Source organism: Mesocricetus auratus, unplaced genomic scaffold (genome assembly GCF_017639785.1).
Source record: "Mesocricetus auratus isolate SY011 unplaced genomic scaffold, BCM_Maur_2.0 Super-Scaffold_100004, whole genome shotgun sequence".
NCBI lineage: Eukaryota > Metazoa > Chordata > Mammalia > Rodentia > Cricetidae > Mesocricetus > Mesocricetus auratus.
The window spans coordinates 18,617,898-18,638,073 of record NW_024429189.1 but is presented as its reverse complement, the minus strand read 5'-3'; the positions used below and the strand labels follow the sequence as shown (position 1 = coordinate 18,638,073).

At 36.3% G+C, this 20,176-nt stretch overlaps 1 protein-coding gene across 5 annotated transcripts in view; it reads right to left on the bottom strand.

Annotated features, from left to right (window-relative positions):
- Mbd5 (methyl-CpG binding domain protein 5) overlaps positions 1-20,176 on the bottom strand; it is a 111,074-nt gene that overhangs the window by 51,309 nt on the left and 39,589 nt on the right. For 4 of the 5 annotated variants that reach the window (XR_005877129.1, XR_005877128.1, XM_040745311.1 and 1 more), the window contains exons 3-6: positions 12,632-13,299; positions 9,104-9,206; positions 7,750-7,930; positions 980-3,115 (exon numbers count right to left, since the gene is read on the bottom strand). Coding sequence is in view for 3 of the 5 variants with exons in the window: in XM_040745311.1 (XP_040601245.1) it covers positions 980-3,115; positions 7,750-7,930; positions 9,104-9,206; positions 12,632-12,744 (2,533 nt within the window). In the remaining 2 variants the exon portion in view is untranslated. The remainder of the gene's footprint in view (positions 1-979; positions 3,116-7,749; positions 7,931-9,103; positions 9,207-12,631; positions 13,300-20,176) is intronic. The other variant, XM_040745312.1, reaches the window with a different exon arrangement.

The window sequence follows — 20,176 nt, the reverse complement described above, 5'->3', positions numbered from 1 at the left end:
ATTTCCTCCTTGTTCCCTACAAGTCTGGAATTGTCAGTATTGGGTTTCAAATGTTTTTCATGACCAACTTTTCTGCTAGTTGAGTTAGTTCACCTCTCTACTGTTCCAGAAGATTTTTTTATTTTCTTAAATAACAATTTCTAAGGATTTTATTGTGCAAAAACATAGTTCTTTTTTCTAATGTGTCTATTTTTGCATAAACTTGTCTCAACAGTGGATAAAGATTTACACTTAATTTGAGTTCAAAACCATAATATTGATGCTAAAAATACAGTTTAGTTCTATGAGAAAATTTAAAGCAATTCCATGATAAAAAATTTCTGGAAATCAGGTTTTCAGCCTTATTTTATTAGAAAATTTAAATTATTAATGTTGTTTGTTTTGAAAAGGAAGAAGCCAATATCCATGCTTGAATTTTCTCAAATAAATAATAAAGGACAGCAAACTATGACAAGAAACACATTAGAAGATGGCTTCCTACTTCACATAATCTCTGGTGATTCTTTCCTACCTATTTACCTATTTCTATTGAGCAGCAAGAAAAAAAAAATCCATTTCTTTTTGTGTTTTTGGATTTTCCAAGATGAGCTTCATTTACCTGTATACAAACCAAAGCTGGAAAACAACTTTTATATGGCGATGACCAAGGACACGTCTCATGAACCAGGAAACCTTGCCTTCTATGGCTTCTTTTGCAGTGTACAGTCCAATGGTGATGAAACCAATCGAAAGTCAAACAATATTCAAAATGACACAGATGGACAACAAATAACAAAAACACATGGAATCCTTAGCTGGTATTCGTTCCAAAAGACAAGTCCCTAGTATTCTGTAAATAACATTATAAATACCAAAGAAGTGAGAATTTTCATAATGGGGAAAGGATTATTTCTTATCATAATAAATATTTTGGTATAAAACTTTAAAAACTGTAGAAAACTTTAGTACCTTTGGGTACTTTTTTCTAGTAAAATCATACCTGCTTCAGAACTTGTTTGATTATAGCTGCTAACAACGCTGTTTGGTATCACTGGAGTGGAGGACGCTGAAATTCTTGACTGAGGTGGATTGGGATGTAATGAGTTTCCTAAAGCCATGCCCGACTGACTGAGCATCCCACAGTTCCCGCTAGCCTGAATCTGATTTATTAAACCTGCAAGATGGTGGTTGGGGACTGGGCTGTTACTGTGAACAAAGTTAGTGTTTGCATTGTGGCAGTGCACGGCTTCCCCTCTTAAAGGTATGCTCTGTGTCAGTGAATTCTGAAGAACACTGGAATTCATATTAGGATCTGGAAAATGCAGCTGGTTAGCAGAGCAAGGCAAAGCAGTATTTGATCCCCCACAACCCGGGGTACTATTGCTACTCAAGTGAGAGCTTTGACAACTCATAGACTGTAGTAACTGAGACATTGAACTTATGGGAAATGACCCCTGCCCCTGCTTCCTTAGCAAGTCGGGTCCAGGTTTAGGAACTGCAGAACTATCCATTTGAGACTGTCTGAGCAAACTCAACACTGTGGTAGGCGGCTGTTTTCTTTTCCGTAACGAGTCTTTTTGCTGAGACATCAACTTATCTCTTAGTGCTGCTCGGCCACTTTGACCTTCACCTGTTGGGAGAAGCATGTTGGCAGTTGGAGGGAACATGGTGTTTAAAGTGCTATGTCCTTCAGTGTTGCCAGTGCTGGCAACAGCTCCAGAATTGTTACTGCTGCTACTGTTGTTACCAGCAAGTTTGTTTTGATTTGCTAGCTGTGCTTTGGCTGCTGCTGAGAGTAAACTACTTGCTGGAAAGGAGGCAGCATTGTGCTGGTTCAAGATCTGATTTAAAGGCATTCCCAGCAAACCAGGCTGACTCTTTACAGAACCATTTCCGGCAGATGCAGTAGGGAAAGCTGCACTGCTTGGGGTATTAAGTACATTACTCATTCCAGCAATTAATGGGTTAGGGATATCCTTATACTGATGATGTCCATCAGACTTGGTAGAAGGGCTTGATGGCATTGATGGCCTTGGGGAACCTATTGTTGACCTTGGTGACCTAGGTGGAACCTTTATGCCACTACAAGTGGCCTGGGGTCCTACAGGTGGCATCATGAAATTTCCATGATCTGATGACGTGGAAGATGAGCGTGATCTTTGGGGCGATGCCTCAATCCTTCCAATTCCAGCCCCCATCATGTGCACTGGGGATGTCACTGGAGAAGGGGACAGGGAGGTTGAAGCTGAATGCTGAATTCTTTGTACATGACTCCCATGATTCATGTGACCAGGTTTTACAGTTGGCAAAGGGAGATTACTTGGCAAAGGAACAACAGCAGGAGGCATGCTTACATTCATCACAGGTACCTGAGAGTGGACATTTGAATGGAAACTGGTTGGATTAATGATAATAGGGTTCTGATTCACTGGTTTACTAGGAATAGGGTCAAGAATGCCAAGTGGATCTTTCTCAGATGTTAATGGCTTTTTCTGAAGAGCACAAGAAGGTGGAGGAGGGGGAGGTGGGCCTTGGGGTGGTTTGTGGTGGAACATTGCGCGTGGTATTTCCATATTAGCTGAAAAATTACACATTGGTTTTTTCATTACTGGACTCTTTGTAGTCAAGGTTGGGGAAAGAGGTATATTAGTTCTTCCAGCCATTGCACAGGATGACTGTACGGGAGAACCATGTAGCATTACTGAAGGTGGAGAAAGAGGAGTCCTATTCAAGTGAATAGGACTAGAATTGGGAGCTCCATGAAAACCAGGGTTATTTCTTGTGAAGACATCAGGGCTTCCAAGTGGATCAGTCCTTGGAGAGATTGAGCCGTCTCCATAGATCTGGGAACCTGATGATGCTGGGCTGGGTAGGCCTCCATGGCTGCCACGAAATGGAGATTTCTGTCCATGTTCACTGCTGCCCAATCTCTGTCGGGGGTAAACAGGGTGGAGTTCTTGCTGCTGGCTTCCAGGCAGGTCTTGCACATACAGTCTTCCCATGGTGTTTGATGATCCAGTCATTAACTTGAAAGGATTCTTACATTCAGGCATTACAGAATTTGTAATTCCTTCGTGAGACTTGTTTCTTACTGATCTTGGAGTTGCTGCCCGTGAAGGTACTACTGGAGTTGCATCTGACGTGAAAGAGAAAAAGAATTTTGTTAATTGTCTCAGTTATTTTGTGTTGGGTAGAAGGGAGGAAAAGAGAAAACTAAGGAGGGTGAGACAAGGACAGCTGGGAGTGCAAATTCACGAACAAAAGTTGTCACACTACGTAATTAAAAAATCTCTATAAGCCATATTAAACTTTGATTTAAACAAAGTACATTGTTCACCATTATTTGATGAAAGGTTCTTAATAACTATTTATTATACTTGTTTACTCCTTGTTTCATAAGAAGGCATGGGCATAACAAACAGTACAGACTGACATTAGCCATTTTAATATTCAGAATTTGCAAAATTAAGACTGACAGCCCAGATGGTGATGGCAGTGTTGTTGTTTTGCCAGATTTGCACATTTTAAGAACAGTCACAATAGAAAATTGTAATCTCCATGACACCCTTTCTTATATTACTTACATAAACAGCTATTTCTACAAGACAAAGAGTTACTCTGTAACGGTTTCGATTACTTGACTGAACCTCCCTAAATGCTATGGTAGTAGTTCCTTATCTCCAAATTGTCACTGTAAGAGCAAACACTTAATTTCTGTGATTTGAGTGAATGAAGTTACAGTTCTCTCTAACGGTGATGATTTAATAAGGTTACACGTAGTGATATAATCATGCCTATCCTTCTACCATGTTCTAACCTTTATGTAATATGATTTCTGAACTGGTTCTTATTATAAAGACAGTTTTAGTCTACCAACTTAGGTACAATATTACAATCCTTTTATAAGGACAGACTCCTCATCTAAAATTTAGTTGTGGTGTTGGAGTTCTCAGTACTGGGTTGCAATTGAGTATTCCCTTTCTACATAAGTTTATTTCTCCATCCTTTTGGAATACCTTCAGTTCCTTTGGAGATCAGACAGAATATGGGCAACAAAAGGAAGCTGACTTATCACACAGAATTTTCAGCCTATCATGTCAGAATTCTAGGTTTAAAGTTTTTATGTTTTAAGGCCCTAAGGACAGTTTAAGTATTACATAAAGGTGTACCTTCTAAAACAAAATGTCAAATAATATTCTCAGATGCTAATTCCCATTAATATGTGTTGTCTGCTTAGAGAGCTGTGTTTAGAAGTATACTGTCATAGCTGTACTCTATGAGAAAATGCCAGAAAGTCTATTAAGGCACAGGAGATGAAAGTGGCACCAATCATACTACATATTTGCCATATCTATTTTGAGACTTAAAAGCATATTAGCAATTATACTTAGATTCATTTGCAATCAGAGATATACTTAGAGGGATAATTACATACTTAAAATGATTCAACTTCTAGTATTTGCAAGAGAGTATACAGGTCAAACCTTATAATAACTTCTAAGATAGCATTTCTCAACCTGGGGTACACAGATTCTAGCACAAAAAAAGAGAAATTCCCCCTTGTAATACATAGACTTTATGATTATAGCCTAGTAGAGGTTCTTTGAAAGAATAATTATGTTGGGACCCAACAACATGATAGAAGGCAAAAGATACTCAAAACTGAGGATAATTTTTTCATTAAAGAGGGATTATCAAAGGTTCGTAATTAAAGAAACATTGAATTAAGATATGCAGGACATTATACTTGGTGTATGGTGAGAATAGGATTAAATGCAGTAGTAAGATTATGGACTATAACTCTATATAGTAATAATATTCTATATAGTAATGAGAGTCACCTGTTTGCATATTTTCTAATTATCAATACATTTATATAATTACCTACAGTTCCATGATTCAGATACAGACAGTCATGGCATTTTTTTAAATTCAGCTAACAGAATTAATACAATAGCCATGATTTAGAAGCAATTTCTTCTATATCTGAGAATAAACTGATATTATCTTCAAAATAACAGGAAATGTCAAATAGACAAACAAGAATCAGGCTGATGTTGAATGACAGGGCTAAGGTATAGTTGGCAAGTGTGAAAGCTTGGTATTGCTCAGGTGCTGCCAACTATATTCAAGGAGAACATTTAAAAGAACGAATGGGAAACTCTAAGTTAATATTTATGCTAAAGGGAGGTGAAAACTGCTCAGTAAGTTTGAATTTTTAATTACTTAAATCTCAATTCATGATAACATAAAGTCCAAAGTGAATAAGACAGTCCACTTAATCCAACAACACAGATCATTCTAAAAGGAGATGGGACATGCTTCTTATTGTACCTTTAATTTCAAGAATTGAACTTATATGGACAGGTACAGCAAAAAGATCTAGCTCAAGATTATGATGGGTCTTTAGAGCAACAGGGCAAACTGTGGAGACAGGAATAATATGTTGTGATATAAGGTGTTACAGGATCAGCATGTTTAAAAGCATTGTGGGCTTAATGGCTTAGAACACTTGCTATTCTTACAGAGGCCCTCGGTTGGGTTCCTAGCAGCTGCATGGCAGCTCACAATCACCTGTAATTCTAGTTCCAGGTGATCAGATGTCCTTATCTGACCTCTGCTGGCACCAGGCACATATGTGGTGCACATACATACATGCAGGCAAACACATATAAAATGAATAAATCTAAAAAAGTAGAGCATACGCAACACAACTGCACATGCGGGTGATAGTCACACTAAGATGGCAAGGTAATGGTAAATAAACAATTTAATACTATCAAATGTATCTTTACAATGGTGGAGTTGGTTTGTATTTTTAAAAGTACCGTGTTAAGAAATAAGGTCCCTACCACAGTGGAGTCATTCTTTTGATTATTCCTGGACAGCATCTCTATGGTAACAACAACTAAACACCAGTTTTTCTTTCTCTGCACTTTTGCCGAGTCCTTTTGGGCTATCAATGGCTTGACCCCAGTTCATTTACTATTTAATCTCAATTCAGATTATTTTCCATGTCAGCCACTAATTATGGTATATTCAGGTTACATTGTTTTTCAAAGCTGGTCCTGATCCTGAGTTCTGCCATTAAGTGTGGATGATTATTATAGACTTTATACATCATGATGATCCTTTTCATAATTTTGTAGAACAGATTCAACTGTCCATTAAACAAACACTTGAGAGCTTAGCTGCATTCATTTTGAGTTACTATTTCAATGTTAGATAGGCTGTGCTATTTTGAAAGGGAGTTCTTATGAGTGCTATGAACAGAAGTTTCTGAGCCTAAAGTAATCCCAGAGAGCACAAAATAATCATTAAGAAAAAAATACCTTCATAGTAGAAAAACTGAATGGATTCAATCTTAAGCAAGTAATCAAATTTAATGATATTATCAACACAGGATTAGCTGATATTATGTACTTTTTGATGAAGATATAACAACCCTTACATATCATCCCTACCAAACTGAGCATAAATGTATTGTGAGGAAACAACTAAGAAATCCAAACTGAGGAATATTCTGCAATGCTAGCCCAAGTGCCTCAAAAATGTCAATGTCATGAAAGATTGACACAAACTGGGGAATTGAAGATTGAAGAAATTAAAAGCTAATTATAGTATACAATCTCTGATTATAGTCTAGATTCTAAAAAAGGAATGAACTTTTAAAAAAGCTAGGAGTGTTATTAGTCGGAAAGTTGAAAGGAACTTTAATATAGACTACATGTTAGTTCATGGAATTTTATCAGTAATACTGGATTGTGGTGGCATAGGGGAATGTCCTTTATTTCTACATTCAGACGATAATATATTCTTCCTCATCAGAGAGCATTTAATGTTAATAAGAATATTTATGTACAACTTGGAAAATCAAACTTAGCAGCAGATGGGAATTCAACACATTCCCTGGCACTTTTCTGTGATTTTGAAATTTTTCACAACTGAGGCAGCTCAGTTGGTAAAGGTATTTACCTTTACCAGGTCTGACAACCTGAGTTTGACCCATGAGAGGGAATCTACTTTTGCAAGTTGTCCTCTGACCCTCATGTGTGCACTGTGACCATCCATGTACATGCATACACAAACACACTTCAATAAACTAAAAAGAAATGTATGTGTTGGGAGTGTATCTTAAAAAGCTCTGGGTCAAGTGATTTGTACTTGAGTAAGTGCTTTACAAATAGCTACTATGACTAAAAAACTGACTTGGTTAGCTTCTTTTTATTTACTTGTGGTTGAAAATGGACTTTCTCATATAATAAATATATTCTGATCAGTTTCCCCAGCTCTGCTCCTCCCAGTTCCTCCCTCCCATATGGATCTACCCCCTTTCTGTCTCTCATTAGAAAAGACACAGACTTCTAAGGGCCAATAATTAAATAAAATATAACAAGATAAAACAAACTTCCAAAAATATTGATAAACCATATCTGCGACTTGATCTTACCCACTGAAATCTAGTCCTATGTAAGTGGCTGTTTCCCTATAAAACAATGTAGCCTATAAGCTTGTCTGTAGGCACCTACAAAGAATTTTAATTCACTGGTTAGTATTGATTTGGATGATGTTACTGTATGATATGAATAGTAAAATTTGAGAAATAGATGCACAGTAATTTTTCAGATAAAATTTACTGTTTGTACTCAAATGTGACAACACACAAAACCGTGGGTGTTCAAAATACAGACTGGGGAAGTGATTTCGAGCTATTCTTTGTCTTGGAGTAGAGTCAGAGAACTCTCCTAACCCTACAACAGTATTACATACTTGTTCCTCCTCCAGGACTGGTGAGAACCAGAGAAGGGTGTGGGGCCTCCATGCTCTTATGGAGTGTGGCCACTGCAATGATTTTCCTCTTATGGATGCATAGCTTGGTGACATCTTCATCTGCTTTAACATCTTCTGCGGTTCTCTGCTTCACAGCAGCTCCAGGATCAAAATTAAAAACCTGGAAAAAAAATCACACCATTTGTTTACAGGAGGTCCATGAAAATATTTAATTAAAAAAAACCTCTTGCTTACAAAGAGAAACACTGTACACAGTTTTATGGTTTTAAATGGAAGGGAAACAACTTTACATAATTTAAGAATTCTGGCCAAATAATTTTTTAGTGACAATTAAAATTACACAAATCTTATGATAGCTAAGCTAATTAAACATAGGGAAGGGCATAATAACTGATAATGGTTCCTATTTAGATACTTCTTGATGGCATAACAGCACAGAAACAAATGGAGCATAAGGTGAAAAACAGGAAATGCTACAACATCTATATTCTTATTTTTGCTTACTTTCCCTGTTGCTTACTTTTATTGCTATATTAATGTTACCTTTTCACTGACCTAAAAATTTAATGTATGTCAAAAATTCTTACTTATCATAAATCTTCCCCCAAATTTATTTATTTAAATTAATTAATTGCTTATTCCCAGCCTGATCAGTTCCCCTTCCCCTAAATCTACCCCTTCTCTCCTCTCCCCAGAAAAGGGCGGGGCTTCCAAGTAAACCACCAGCCATGGCACATCAAGCTGCAGCAAGACCAGGCACCTCTGCTCCCACCAAGGTTGGATGAGACAGCCCAGTAGTTAAATGTATAATAACATACAAAAAATAAAAAAGGTGTTTATTAGTCTTTAGTTTAAAAATTAATGGTAAATACACATTTCAGAGAATAACTGTCTATTTTCATACCAAATAATATTTCCGCCTTATCTTGCCTTTTACTTTGTAAAGCTGTAAAACTACTTCCTATTTTTGTTATGAGAGATGAACTTTATGATTTTAAGACTATCTGTGGCAAATTTACTGACAGCAGTGCTAAGAATAACATTATAGCTTTGAGTAGCCATAGCAGTGAATGAAAATACTTTATTATAAGCAAAGTTCCCATAAAAAGAACAATGAAATAGTCACTATGTCACCTTTGAAAATGGAAATTATTTTCTCATAATCTTTAAGCATTCCAAAGTGCACATATAATAATTAAAACAAATTTAGACTAGAGAACACAAAAGTGAGATGCTAAATGAGAAAAGCAAATATATAAAATATCTACAACCAAACCAAACCAAAACCAGAAAACCAAACCAGAACTCTGCTGTACTTGATTTTGATGGTTACCTTGGGAAGTATAAGAGGACATTCCAAGCCACACTTGCATGTTCCATCAGTAAGCAGGTATGTTTTAACCTGCTCCAAGCAAGATAACAAAGACCCACTGGGACTGTAAAAATAGTTTAAAAAAAATCAGGAAATAATTTTGATGACACATACCATAAAAAAGCACAATTTATAGACTTATTGTCCCTTCACAAGATAGTATTTTCCTACTAGGGAAAATATTTTCTTTGCCAATATTATGTTAGCTACTAAATTATAGACTTGAACACTATCTCTTCCATCAGAAAGAAATGTTTCTCAGAAAAATATGCATGTTCATAGAAAATGAAAGAAAGCATTTTGAAAACCAGGAATAGACTAAAGATGGGAAAACTCCTTAAGAAAGTGCATAAATAGGAAAGAAAGGAAGAAAAAATTTATGTAAAGTATGCCGGGTGTGGTGGTGCAAGCCTTTAATTCCAGCACCTGGGAAGCAGAGGCAGGCGGATTTCTGTGAGTTCAAGGCCAGCCTGTCTTGAAAGAAAAAAAGAACCAAAAGAAGTAAATAAAGTAACGTGGTTTATTTTAACCATGAGATCTGCTTTAAGCTCTTTGAGGAGACAGTGAAACTGTAACATGCTAAGGTTCAAACCAGAAAGTTATAAAGTACCAAAAAAAAATGGAGATAATAATTTCATCCTGTGTCTATTGCCTGTTTCTGTGGAGGCAGAGAAGCCTCCATCTGGTTCCTTCCCATCCCCTCAGGGTGATTCTTTAAGACAGATAAGTATGATCTAATTCCTATTCTACCAAGCAGAAAGACTGTCGAAAGGGAAAGGGCTATTAGGCATAACTGACAAAAGAAGGGGAACCTTTGAACAAATGGAGTGTTAGGTAGTCACAAGGAGCTGTACAGTCACAGACTCAGGCTTCGAAAGTCAGTCAAGTAAGTTAAGACAGCGTACATTCACTTCAAGTCTATACATTAGGAACAATGAAAGGATAGATCTGTAATACTTATTCACATTAGGGGAATGTCTAAAAACAGAATTTGCATTTTAGGACATTTTATTACTAATAGGTTGATTTTTATAAGTGCATACTATGCTCTGAATTTTATATATTATTTGATATATATTTTATTTATGACAATTTAGAAAACCCTGTTTCATATGATAAGCATCACTCTTGGATGTAGTCTATTCAGCCTTCACAGAAACATAGGAAGTGCCTGAAATGGACTAGGTTGAAATTCAACTCATATTGTGTTCATGGAAAATTATACAAGTGACTTTGGCACAAAAGAAAAAAATCTAAAAAAAAAAATCCTCAGCCTAGTTAAACGAACTAAGGCATTTTAGATTACATGAAAGAACAATAATTTTCACATTACAGACTAGAGTTTCAGAGGACATGGGTAGTAATGGCTTTAAAATTTTGATAAATCTAATAAAAGTATCACTAAAATGTATCATTCTGATTTTTTCACATGAAGAATTAGTAAGTTTAGTAAGAAGAAACTTCTCAATATTTTACTTAAAAGAAATTTATGACCGGGCGTTGGTGGCGCACGCCTTTAATCCCAGAGGCAGGCGGATCTCTGTGAGTTCGAGGCCGGGCTGGACCGATAGCCTCCGAAACAATACAGAGAAACCCTGTCTTGTAAAAACCAAAAAAAAAAAAAAAAAAAAAAAAAAAAAATTATGAATGGCAATCTACAGGGATTTACTGATAAAATTTAGCCTAAAGTGAAGAATTCCTAAATTCTATTAAGAATACTCCAGATACTTCAAAAATAATTCCTACCACCCAGTTAGGTTTTTTTCCCCCTTCAGTTACAGCTGTTTAATTAACTTTTGGGAGTAATAATTAACATAAAAATAGTTACATCTTAAATCACAGATGAAGCTTAAAGGATTGCAAACAGGAGGGTAGCTGGAAACAGTTGAAAATGACAAACTGTGTCATACAGAGGGAGAACGTCCCACAAATGCTCCAGCAGTAGTTTAACTGGTTTGAGCCGAATAGATCAGATTGATGCTGGCTTGACTGAACATGAAAACATTTTAATTTTACCTTATCTGTGAAGTTCCTCTCTAAGAATCCTTGGTGTTCAGATTTGATTTGGAGACCTCATTCTAAGAGGATTATGAAATATTCAAGACTAGGGAGACTTGGAAACTCACGAACAAGGTAACTGTGGATTCTTAGACCTTAATTTGGACTTTGACTCCTAGACTTGACCTGCTTTTTTGCTCACAGAAATGTGAAAAGCTGATTTCATATGTAGTTATCAAGACTTTGGAATCACTTTGTCTAGAATATATATTTTTTCTTTATAATCTTGAACAGTCATAAAATAGAAATATATCACCGATAATTTGTGGTGTTATATTAATAACGGAATATTTCTGACAATCTATGAACAACACTGGCAATAGGAATACTTTGTGAAGACTAGCCATGAGTCCTTGTGTATCTCATTTCCACAGTCTGGACTTCACATTTTCTATTATTCTTTCACTACAATTAGCAAAACATACCTTTAAAAATTTCAGAAATAAGAAATACAAGTGACAAAGGAATTTCAATCGGAATTAAGTTTACTTCAAGGAACATCTTACCCAAAGCAAACAAACCCATATCTGAACTGACATGTAATTCTTTATGTTCATATAACAAAAAACATCTCACTCATGTCTTTTTAGTTTTTATTTTTCTAAGGTCAGGGCTTCCAATACTACAGACTGTCTTCTGACTCAGTATGTAGTTAAAGCTTGCTCCGAAGTCCTGATATACCTACCTCTTTTTCCTAAATGCTGAGTTTACAGGCATGCACCACCACACCCACAAAATAAATAAATAAATATCTTGTAGAACTTAAGAATTCTGTTGAAGCTAGGTTACAAAAGCCACACTGAAAGTAATACCATGAATAAAATGGTGTGACATATCATTGAAAAGTTTCTGTTCTTATTTTGTATCACAAAGATTTATGGCATCCAATATTTCATTATTCATTAAAAAAACTACAGAGCAATGAACTTAGGGGTCACTTATTTAATGAAGAAAGGTAAAACTTCTTTTTGTTTTTCAGACAGGGTCTTACTATGTAGCCCTGGGTGACTTATAGCTTGCTATGTAGACCCTCCCAAGCATGGGGATTAAAGATATGCACCACCACACCTGGTTTGAGTAATAGTCTTAAGGGATATTGGGACTATTTCTAGTATTTCACATTTTCCTGTGAGTACGGTATTCTTGTTTACATGGTTCTTTTAGAAAGCTCTGTCTTTTCTTTATCCTACCACAGAGAAGCAGAAAGATAACTTTACACAGACACAAGTAATACATAAAGATTCTTCAGTAATCTGAAGAAATTTACATTGCTAAGAAATACTTGTGTATTTCTAGCACAGAGGTCATTTATTCAAGTTTATGTTAGGTGCTGTCAGTCACAATATTTTGTTCCCTTAGACAAAAATCAGTCTTTTCCTGCCTTACTCTTGAAACTGCAAACGTTGAGGTAACAGAAGTAGAAGAGCTCACCTGATGTAAAGCACACCACTGTGATCCACACGACGCTGCCAACCCACAGGAACCTGTATAGCTGGAAGACCTCCTTCCTTGTCTCCTCCGTCACACTCTTTGCCTCCATTCATTTTCTGTGTCTGCTTGGGGCGCTCCAAAGATATCAGCAATAAGATGATATCCTTCTATTAGAGAGCATGGTGGCCTTCAAAACTGGGCCAGCACAGCACAATTTGCCTGGACAACGAAATATATTGGGAAGCTTCGGCTCAGTTTGGAACCAAGTCCTTGTAATCTGCCATTGTGAAAATGTTTCCCATTATAATCTACATTAAATAAAAAATATTTCATTCCTAGGCATGGTCTACATAGGCAAAAACAAACACTTTCAGCCAGGGAAAATCATAATTCACCTATGTTGGTACCTGTCTGAAGCAGAAGAGGGAGAGGTGAAAAGTTTTTAGTTGTACATTTTTCCTTGAACTTTGATACTGGACTAAAACAACCTCCCCTGCCTAGAAGTGGTCTGTTTTGACACTACCAGCTGGTTACTGGTTCCAGGTGCTACCCGCCTTTATAGGCCACATTCTTTAAGCTTTCTCTTTGTTTTCCAATGTGAATCCAAGGTGTTGCAGGTTGTTGGTTCATCTGGTGTTTTCATGACTTCAAAATTCCAATAATGTATCCTGAAATATATGTAAATATGTAAACTGTACATTTAATGTTGAAAGTTGGGAAGTCACATAATTTAAAAATAAACTTCTACATGTACTCAATCACTTTTGTGTTCTCTGCTGTCAAAATCATATGTAAAATTCAATTTTTCTTTTTTGAAAGAGAAAAGCTTATTTTTTTAGTCTTTTTTTCTTTCTAAAGTTTAAGTTTTTTTTTTAAAGGAAACAGTAGAAGAAATAAAATATACATTTCCAAATGTAAGGGAAAGTTTTCCACTCTATTTGAAGGGCTGAGAGTTGATTTATAGTCAAGATTTTATAAAACATTACTCTCTTAATTCTTTTATTAAGTTACAAGGTACTATTTGAAAAAGAATCAACAGGGACCAGAGGTAGTATAGCACTTTTATATAGGTAAACTTGATAGATCAATTAAATAAAAATAAGTAGATTAAAATAATTTAATCTAATCTTTCAGCATTATGGAAAGTGTGATGTCACAGTTGATAGACTTGTGTTGTGAAGAACCCTGTCAGTGGTCTTTTTAACACTTACTGTACAGTCAAATCACCAAAGCCATGAAAGCACATTAAAAATGTGCTTTAAGAATGGGACATGCGGTTCCTAATAAAAAAGTTTTCTGTGACAGCATAACTCACAAATTAAAAACATGCTATACATGAACTTCTGAAATGGGAGTGATGAAGTGCTGGAAACCTGGAAAACTGTCAGGATTCATGGGAGGTTTTAAACTGATTTCAAAAGATTTAAGTGAGAAATTAACACACTTTTAAACAGAATGCATGTAAACAGATTGCATGTATAACTTAACAAGTTAAATGGTGCAAACATGCATATAGCTAGTCAATCTCAATTCCTTAGTCGGTCTCAATTCTTAAGATTCTACATATTTAAACTTGCCTAAAATCTTTCAGGGGTCTTTCACTAGGAAAGCAAGAAACCATCTAATGAGCCCTGGCAGCCAGCCAGCAGGTAAGAGTCCTGGGGGCCACCTTATGGACACTGTAACCTATAAGACACTCTGATGCCCAAAGATACAGAACCCATCATCCCCCCCACTGTCCATCCATCCCCCTGCAAGAGCCCCTAGCGACACAAGCACTACCTGCACCGAGTGGAAGAAGAGGTGAGTGACAGATCTCTCTATTAAACTGCCCCAATTCCTAGGCCCTAAGCCCCAGCACACATCCCATGGCCTTCCTCCCCCCTTCTCAGCCCAACAGCCAGCCAGCAGGGGAGACTCCTGTGGGCAGGCCGCGTTCTGCTACCATCTCCACCCACTGGAAGAACAGACCCCTTAGGCCCTGTGCATGCGCGTGACAGTGTATAGCTTGGTCTGTTTGTGGGGACCCTAGCTGTGGGACCAGGATCTGTCCCTGGTGCATGAGCTGGCTTTTTGGGACCTATTCCCTATGGTGGGATGCCTTGCTTAGCAGAGGAAGGAGCCTGGTCCTGTCTCAACTTGATATGTCATGTTTTGTTGACTCCCATGGGAGGTCTTACCTTTTCTGAGAAGTGCGTGGGTGGAGGGCATAGAAAGGAGTGGGGAGAGGGAATGGGAGGAGAGGAGTGATGGAAACTGTGGTTGGTAGGTAAAATACATAAAAAGAATTAATTAATAAAAAAGAAATTGTAAAATTGTAAAAAAAATCCTTTTTACTTTCTCTTTAGATATTTATATCTCTGTTGTGGACATACAAGCCCGATCAATGTAATATTTTTCTTAAATGTATGTGCACTCTTGTGCATGACATATGTGGGCACACATGCATGTGTGTGGAGGTCGGTGGATAAAACTGAAGCTAGTTCTTACTAGAGAAATAACTTAAATTCCCAGGTATGCATGCCAAGCTTTTACCTGCTGAGAAATCTCACCAGCCCCCAAACATTACATTTTAATATTTGAGCAGTTTTTATATAATGATTCACGTATTGGCATGACATTTTATTTATATGTCTACAACACATATGTATACACACACACACACACACACAAATAAAATGGTCTTTGATCAAAGTACCTATCCACTATCCTCTCTTCCCCTTTTACAAAATCTCATTTCCCAACTCCCCCTTTTACTTTCGTGTTTTATTTTTTGTTTTTGTTGACCTACTAAATTTAATTAGGATTTCTTCCATGGACAGAGTGGGCGACCTAATTGCTTGGGCTTAAGTGTTATACCACTGAGGACTATGACTTGTTTCCTGAGCCTGAACACTTTCAATTATAGAGGCACTATTGATTATTCTATAAAGAAACTGTACTGCTTCTAAATATTTTCCATGTGTGAATGTATCTTGCTTTCCTTATCTTGAAAACTTGTTATGTTTGTATATACATATATCTTTTAGACTTACTTGTTCTTATTTTACATGTGAATGTTTTGTCTGTATGCATGCATGTATGGCACATGTGTGCAGTGCCAAAAGAGGGTGTCAGCGTTAGAGACAGTTGTCAGCTGCTGTGTACTTAGAACCTTACCCGTGTTCTCCACAAGAGCAGTAAGTGCCCTGGACAGATGCCCCATCTCTCCAGCCTCTATTTTTCAAGTATTGAGACATTACAAGTTTGTATATTTTCTCCCTGGACACTTTCGTGTAGCATTAAATATTTTCCTCAAACATTATTTTCAATGGCTGGGATGGATTTTTGGGAATTTATCTCTTGGACACAGTATTCCTGAAAAACTTTACTATCAATAAACAAATCTGAGAAATGTTCCTGCACATATAACTATACACATCTTAATAAATCACCCAGAATTATTTGCCAAAACAGAAGAGTAAAATTTTGGGTTCTTCAGACATTCCTTAAACGTATGAAGCAGTCGTAGGAAAGGATTTTAGGTCATGTTTCCCAAACTACTGAAGCCTATACACCGCACTCTTTCGCAAGATACTGAATGTGCTCTACTTGCTTTCAGGACTCTGGTAATCTTATCTCCTATAGAGAACCATCAAAAGAGGTGCAGCCACACTTTCTTTTTTATAACCGGCAGCATAAAATCTTAACACTTTCTCCTGCTTCCCAAATTTACATTTTAATGCTACTGTGCTTAAGAAGGGTATATTTCACAGCATCTTTCCCTCTTTTCCCACAGAGACCCTTCTTGTTTATGTGGCTTCATGAAACCCCAGTAAGACAAGCTAAAACACAAAAGACTAGGATATTCAAGCTACCACCTTGTCACTAGCATTAGGGATCTAAGATTCAGTTTACGCTTCAGGTTAATCTGTATTTATTTCAGACAGTTCTGTAATGATGAAAATCATATGCATGAGTGTATATGTGTATGTGTGTGTGTGTGTGTGTGTGTGTGTGTGTGTGTGCGTGCTCTGAAGGAGATAGCTGTTACAATTCTACCAATGCTTTCATCTTCCTTTCAATATGCAAATCAGGCTCTGGAAACTGGCTTTGAGAGAAATGAATTTCAGTGGCTTCATTTTCTCTGTTTCCCTGGCGTATTCAGACCATTCAGAATTTAAGATGTCACTTCTCCGCAAAACTACAATGTAAACCACAGGTACTCCTTCATTTACAATTAATTCACTGAGATGTCCCATTTTCGGCTTACTAGCAGTATCCATCTGTTTACTGACTTTTCACAGGAATATATACACACTCTCTCACTCCTATATTCATACTTCCTATATTAATTATTTCCTGATGGTTATATTACAGTCATCACATCTTACATTCTGGTTGATTTTTATCACTTAAGCTAATTATATATTTTAGCATCCCAAGTCTAAAATGAGAGGTTTTAAAGTAGCCAATGAATGTATGCATGTTGGTAAAATCTAAGAGGTATTTTTTGTGATCTAGATTTATCCTTAAGGATGTCACAACTTCTGAGTGATAACTTCTGAGAGAAGATAAGGCTTCGATGAAGATTTATTTGCAAACTCTCCACTTTATTAAGTAACCTATTAACTGTATTAATAAATGAGCTAATAAACAAACGAAAAAATATAACAATTAAGCTCATGTTTGAACAGGGTGCTATTAATGCAGTAGACCTCCCTTCTCATTCTGCTTTATTGAAATTCTTGTCAATATAAGAATAAATTATTATAAATTATTAAATATATTTAAAAGTCAAACTTGAAAATCTATGAAGATTAAATATCAAATAATATGACATCATGAAAATACTAAGCAGCCTTTCTTCATAAATGTTTGTGAATGATATCAAGTTCTATAAAGTCATTGGAATAATGTCAAACAAACTTTATTAACAATGAACTGGTTTTTGTGTGCTGATATTCTATATTGATGCACATGACAAACTGATAGGTGCTCATTGAATATACTTAGAACACAGTAGCACAGAATTAAAGAGCCATTGATTCTTCACTTATCAGGATTAGACTGTATGTTAAGTAAAATATTGACATTATTTGACATAGGATATAACTAAATCATCACTAAACTTTTTATAATGTGATTTTAAAGTTAGTTCATGAAATTTTTATAAAAAGGAAGTCTACTCCAATCCTGAATTGGCAAGACTGAATGCTTCATTTTCAAAGTGACAATAAGTTTCATATAGAACAATCCTCTGTGCTCACATCTCAGTGTATGCACAGCAATGGGTATGACCAGACTAAAACACAATATTAGCATTATAGAGAGCTGTATCTAAATGACTACAACATAGCTATCATTTGACTGAACAATAAACACAATAACCACAGCCTTTATACTCTTTGTTAAATTATGTTTGTTAGAGTAATCCTAGATGGCATTTCTTATAATTATCTTTTCAAAAAATATCAATTATTTAAATGACTTCATTGCACCTACCCAGCCCCCAGTCAATCTTCCCACATTTACTCAAGTCATGCATTTTTTACTTATAAGCACCCCGTTTTGAAAGAAAAATTGAAACATATTAACCCATTATATACTACTTATTATTTCCATTTGGTTCTTATTATACCTGTGTGGCCACTTCTGGGTCTCTGCTAGGTTTGGGTTCCCCAAACAACCTTCTGCATAACTATATTTTGTTAATCAGTTTGGTCAGAATTCAATAGGGCATCTTTCCTTGCTTGATGATCAAAGTTCTCAAATTCTAGATGTTCTGCTCTTTTAGAGCAGAGAGTATACAAGTCCACCACTTTTGTGGCTCAGCTGTTTAGAACACTGGCTGTTCTTGCAGGGGAGCAGGGTTCAATTCCTAGCACCCTCATGGTGGTGATTGTCTATAATTCCAGTTCTAGCCGGAATCCAATGCCCTTTTTTTTGGCCTCTGTATGCACCAAACATGCATGTTGGAAAAATACCCATACAAACAAAATAAAAATATTAAAAAATAAAAGTTTATAACCCAAGAATGCTGTGATAGTCATACAGGAAGGTGTCCACCACAAATCTGAAGGTCTTGCCTACAGGCAATGAGATGGAGGCAGTTTTTCATTTGAAGTTCCTCTTTTCTGATAACCCCAGCTTGTGTCAAGGCAACAAAAACCCTAACTGGGACATTTATGTTCCTCCTATAATTCTTTCTTGTAATATCCAGTTCCTTTCTTTTACAAAGACTACAACACAACACTTGGCTATCCCTTTGCCCTGTCTACCTGATTACAGATAAGACCCAGAACTTCCCCTGAAAGCTTCCCTTTATAACTTTACAAATACAGAAGGATATGGAAAGGGAGGGTCTGAATGTATAGGTAAACAATGCCTTCTTTCTCAATATAAAAAAGGAGCAATAAACTAATTTCAACTACATCGTCTTAAGTTTTTTTAAAATTATTCTTAAAAAATAATAGGTTTTCATAGAGAATCTATAAAATAATAGACTGACAATAATTCTGAAGGAAAATTATTTGTGATATATTTCTACCTATTAGTCCTAAGATGTTTCTTTTTTTGCTTTTCTGTATTGAAGATTCTCATGAAGTATTGTGATAACAAGCCCTTGTCCATATTTATAAAACTGATTGTGAATAAACATGGATTTTTTCTTTTTTTCTCTTCCTTTTTTTAAAATTTAAGTTAGAAACAAGCTTGCTTCACATGTCAATCCCAGCTCCCTCTTCCTCCCCCCTGTCCCCACCAGGTCCCCTCAGTCCCCCACCCAATCTTCACTCTGTTCCCCAGGGAGGGTGAGACCCTCCAAGGAGGATCTCCAGACTCTGTCATTTCATCCAGGGCAGGGCCTAGGTCCTCCCCCACGAGTCCAGGCTGAGAAGGTATCCCTAATTCCTTGTATGAACAGTATTTTAGCTACTTAAGATGCAGGCTATTTTATGCAGGCCAAAGAATTATTGAAAGTAAACACTTAGTCATCATCTAGTTACCCAATAGGTCTCTTCAAAATTATTCCTCCAATCCAATGTAACTTTGTTCTCTTTGACCAACATCTTTTATTACCTTTGCTCCACATGTAAACCGTGCCACCGGCAACCACCATTATATATTTTTTACTTCTATGAGATCAATCAAGTTTTTTAGATTCCACTAATGAGTGAGATCATGCAGTATTTGTCTTTGTTTAACTTTTATCTTCCAGTTTGCTGCAGATGGTAGGATTTTGTTCTTTGTAATGGCTGTACTATATTCCCCCTACCTCTATGTGTGTATCACATTTTCTTTAGATTCATTCAGCTGCCTACACACACTTATACACATACTCTATAACTCTATATCTATAATAAATATATAAAAATTTCTCTCCCACATACTGATTCAATCCTTTGGATATATACTAGTCATGAGACTTCTGGGTCAGGTAACAGTTCTAGTCTAATTTTATTTAGGAATCATCATGGTTTTTCCATACTAATATGTATGGTTTTCATCTTTCTACATCTACATCAGCACTTGTTATCTTTCATCATTTCAATAGCCATGCTTGTT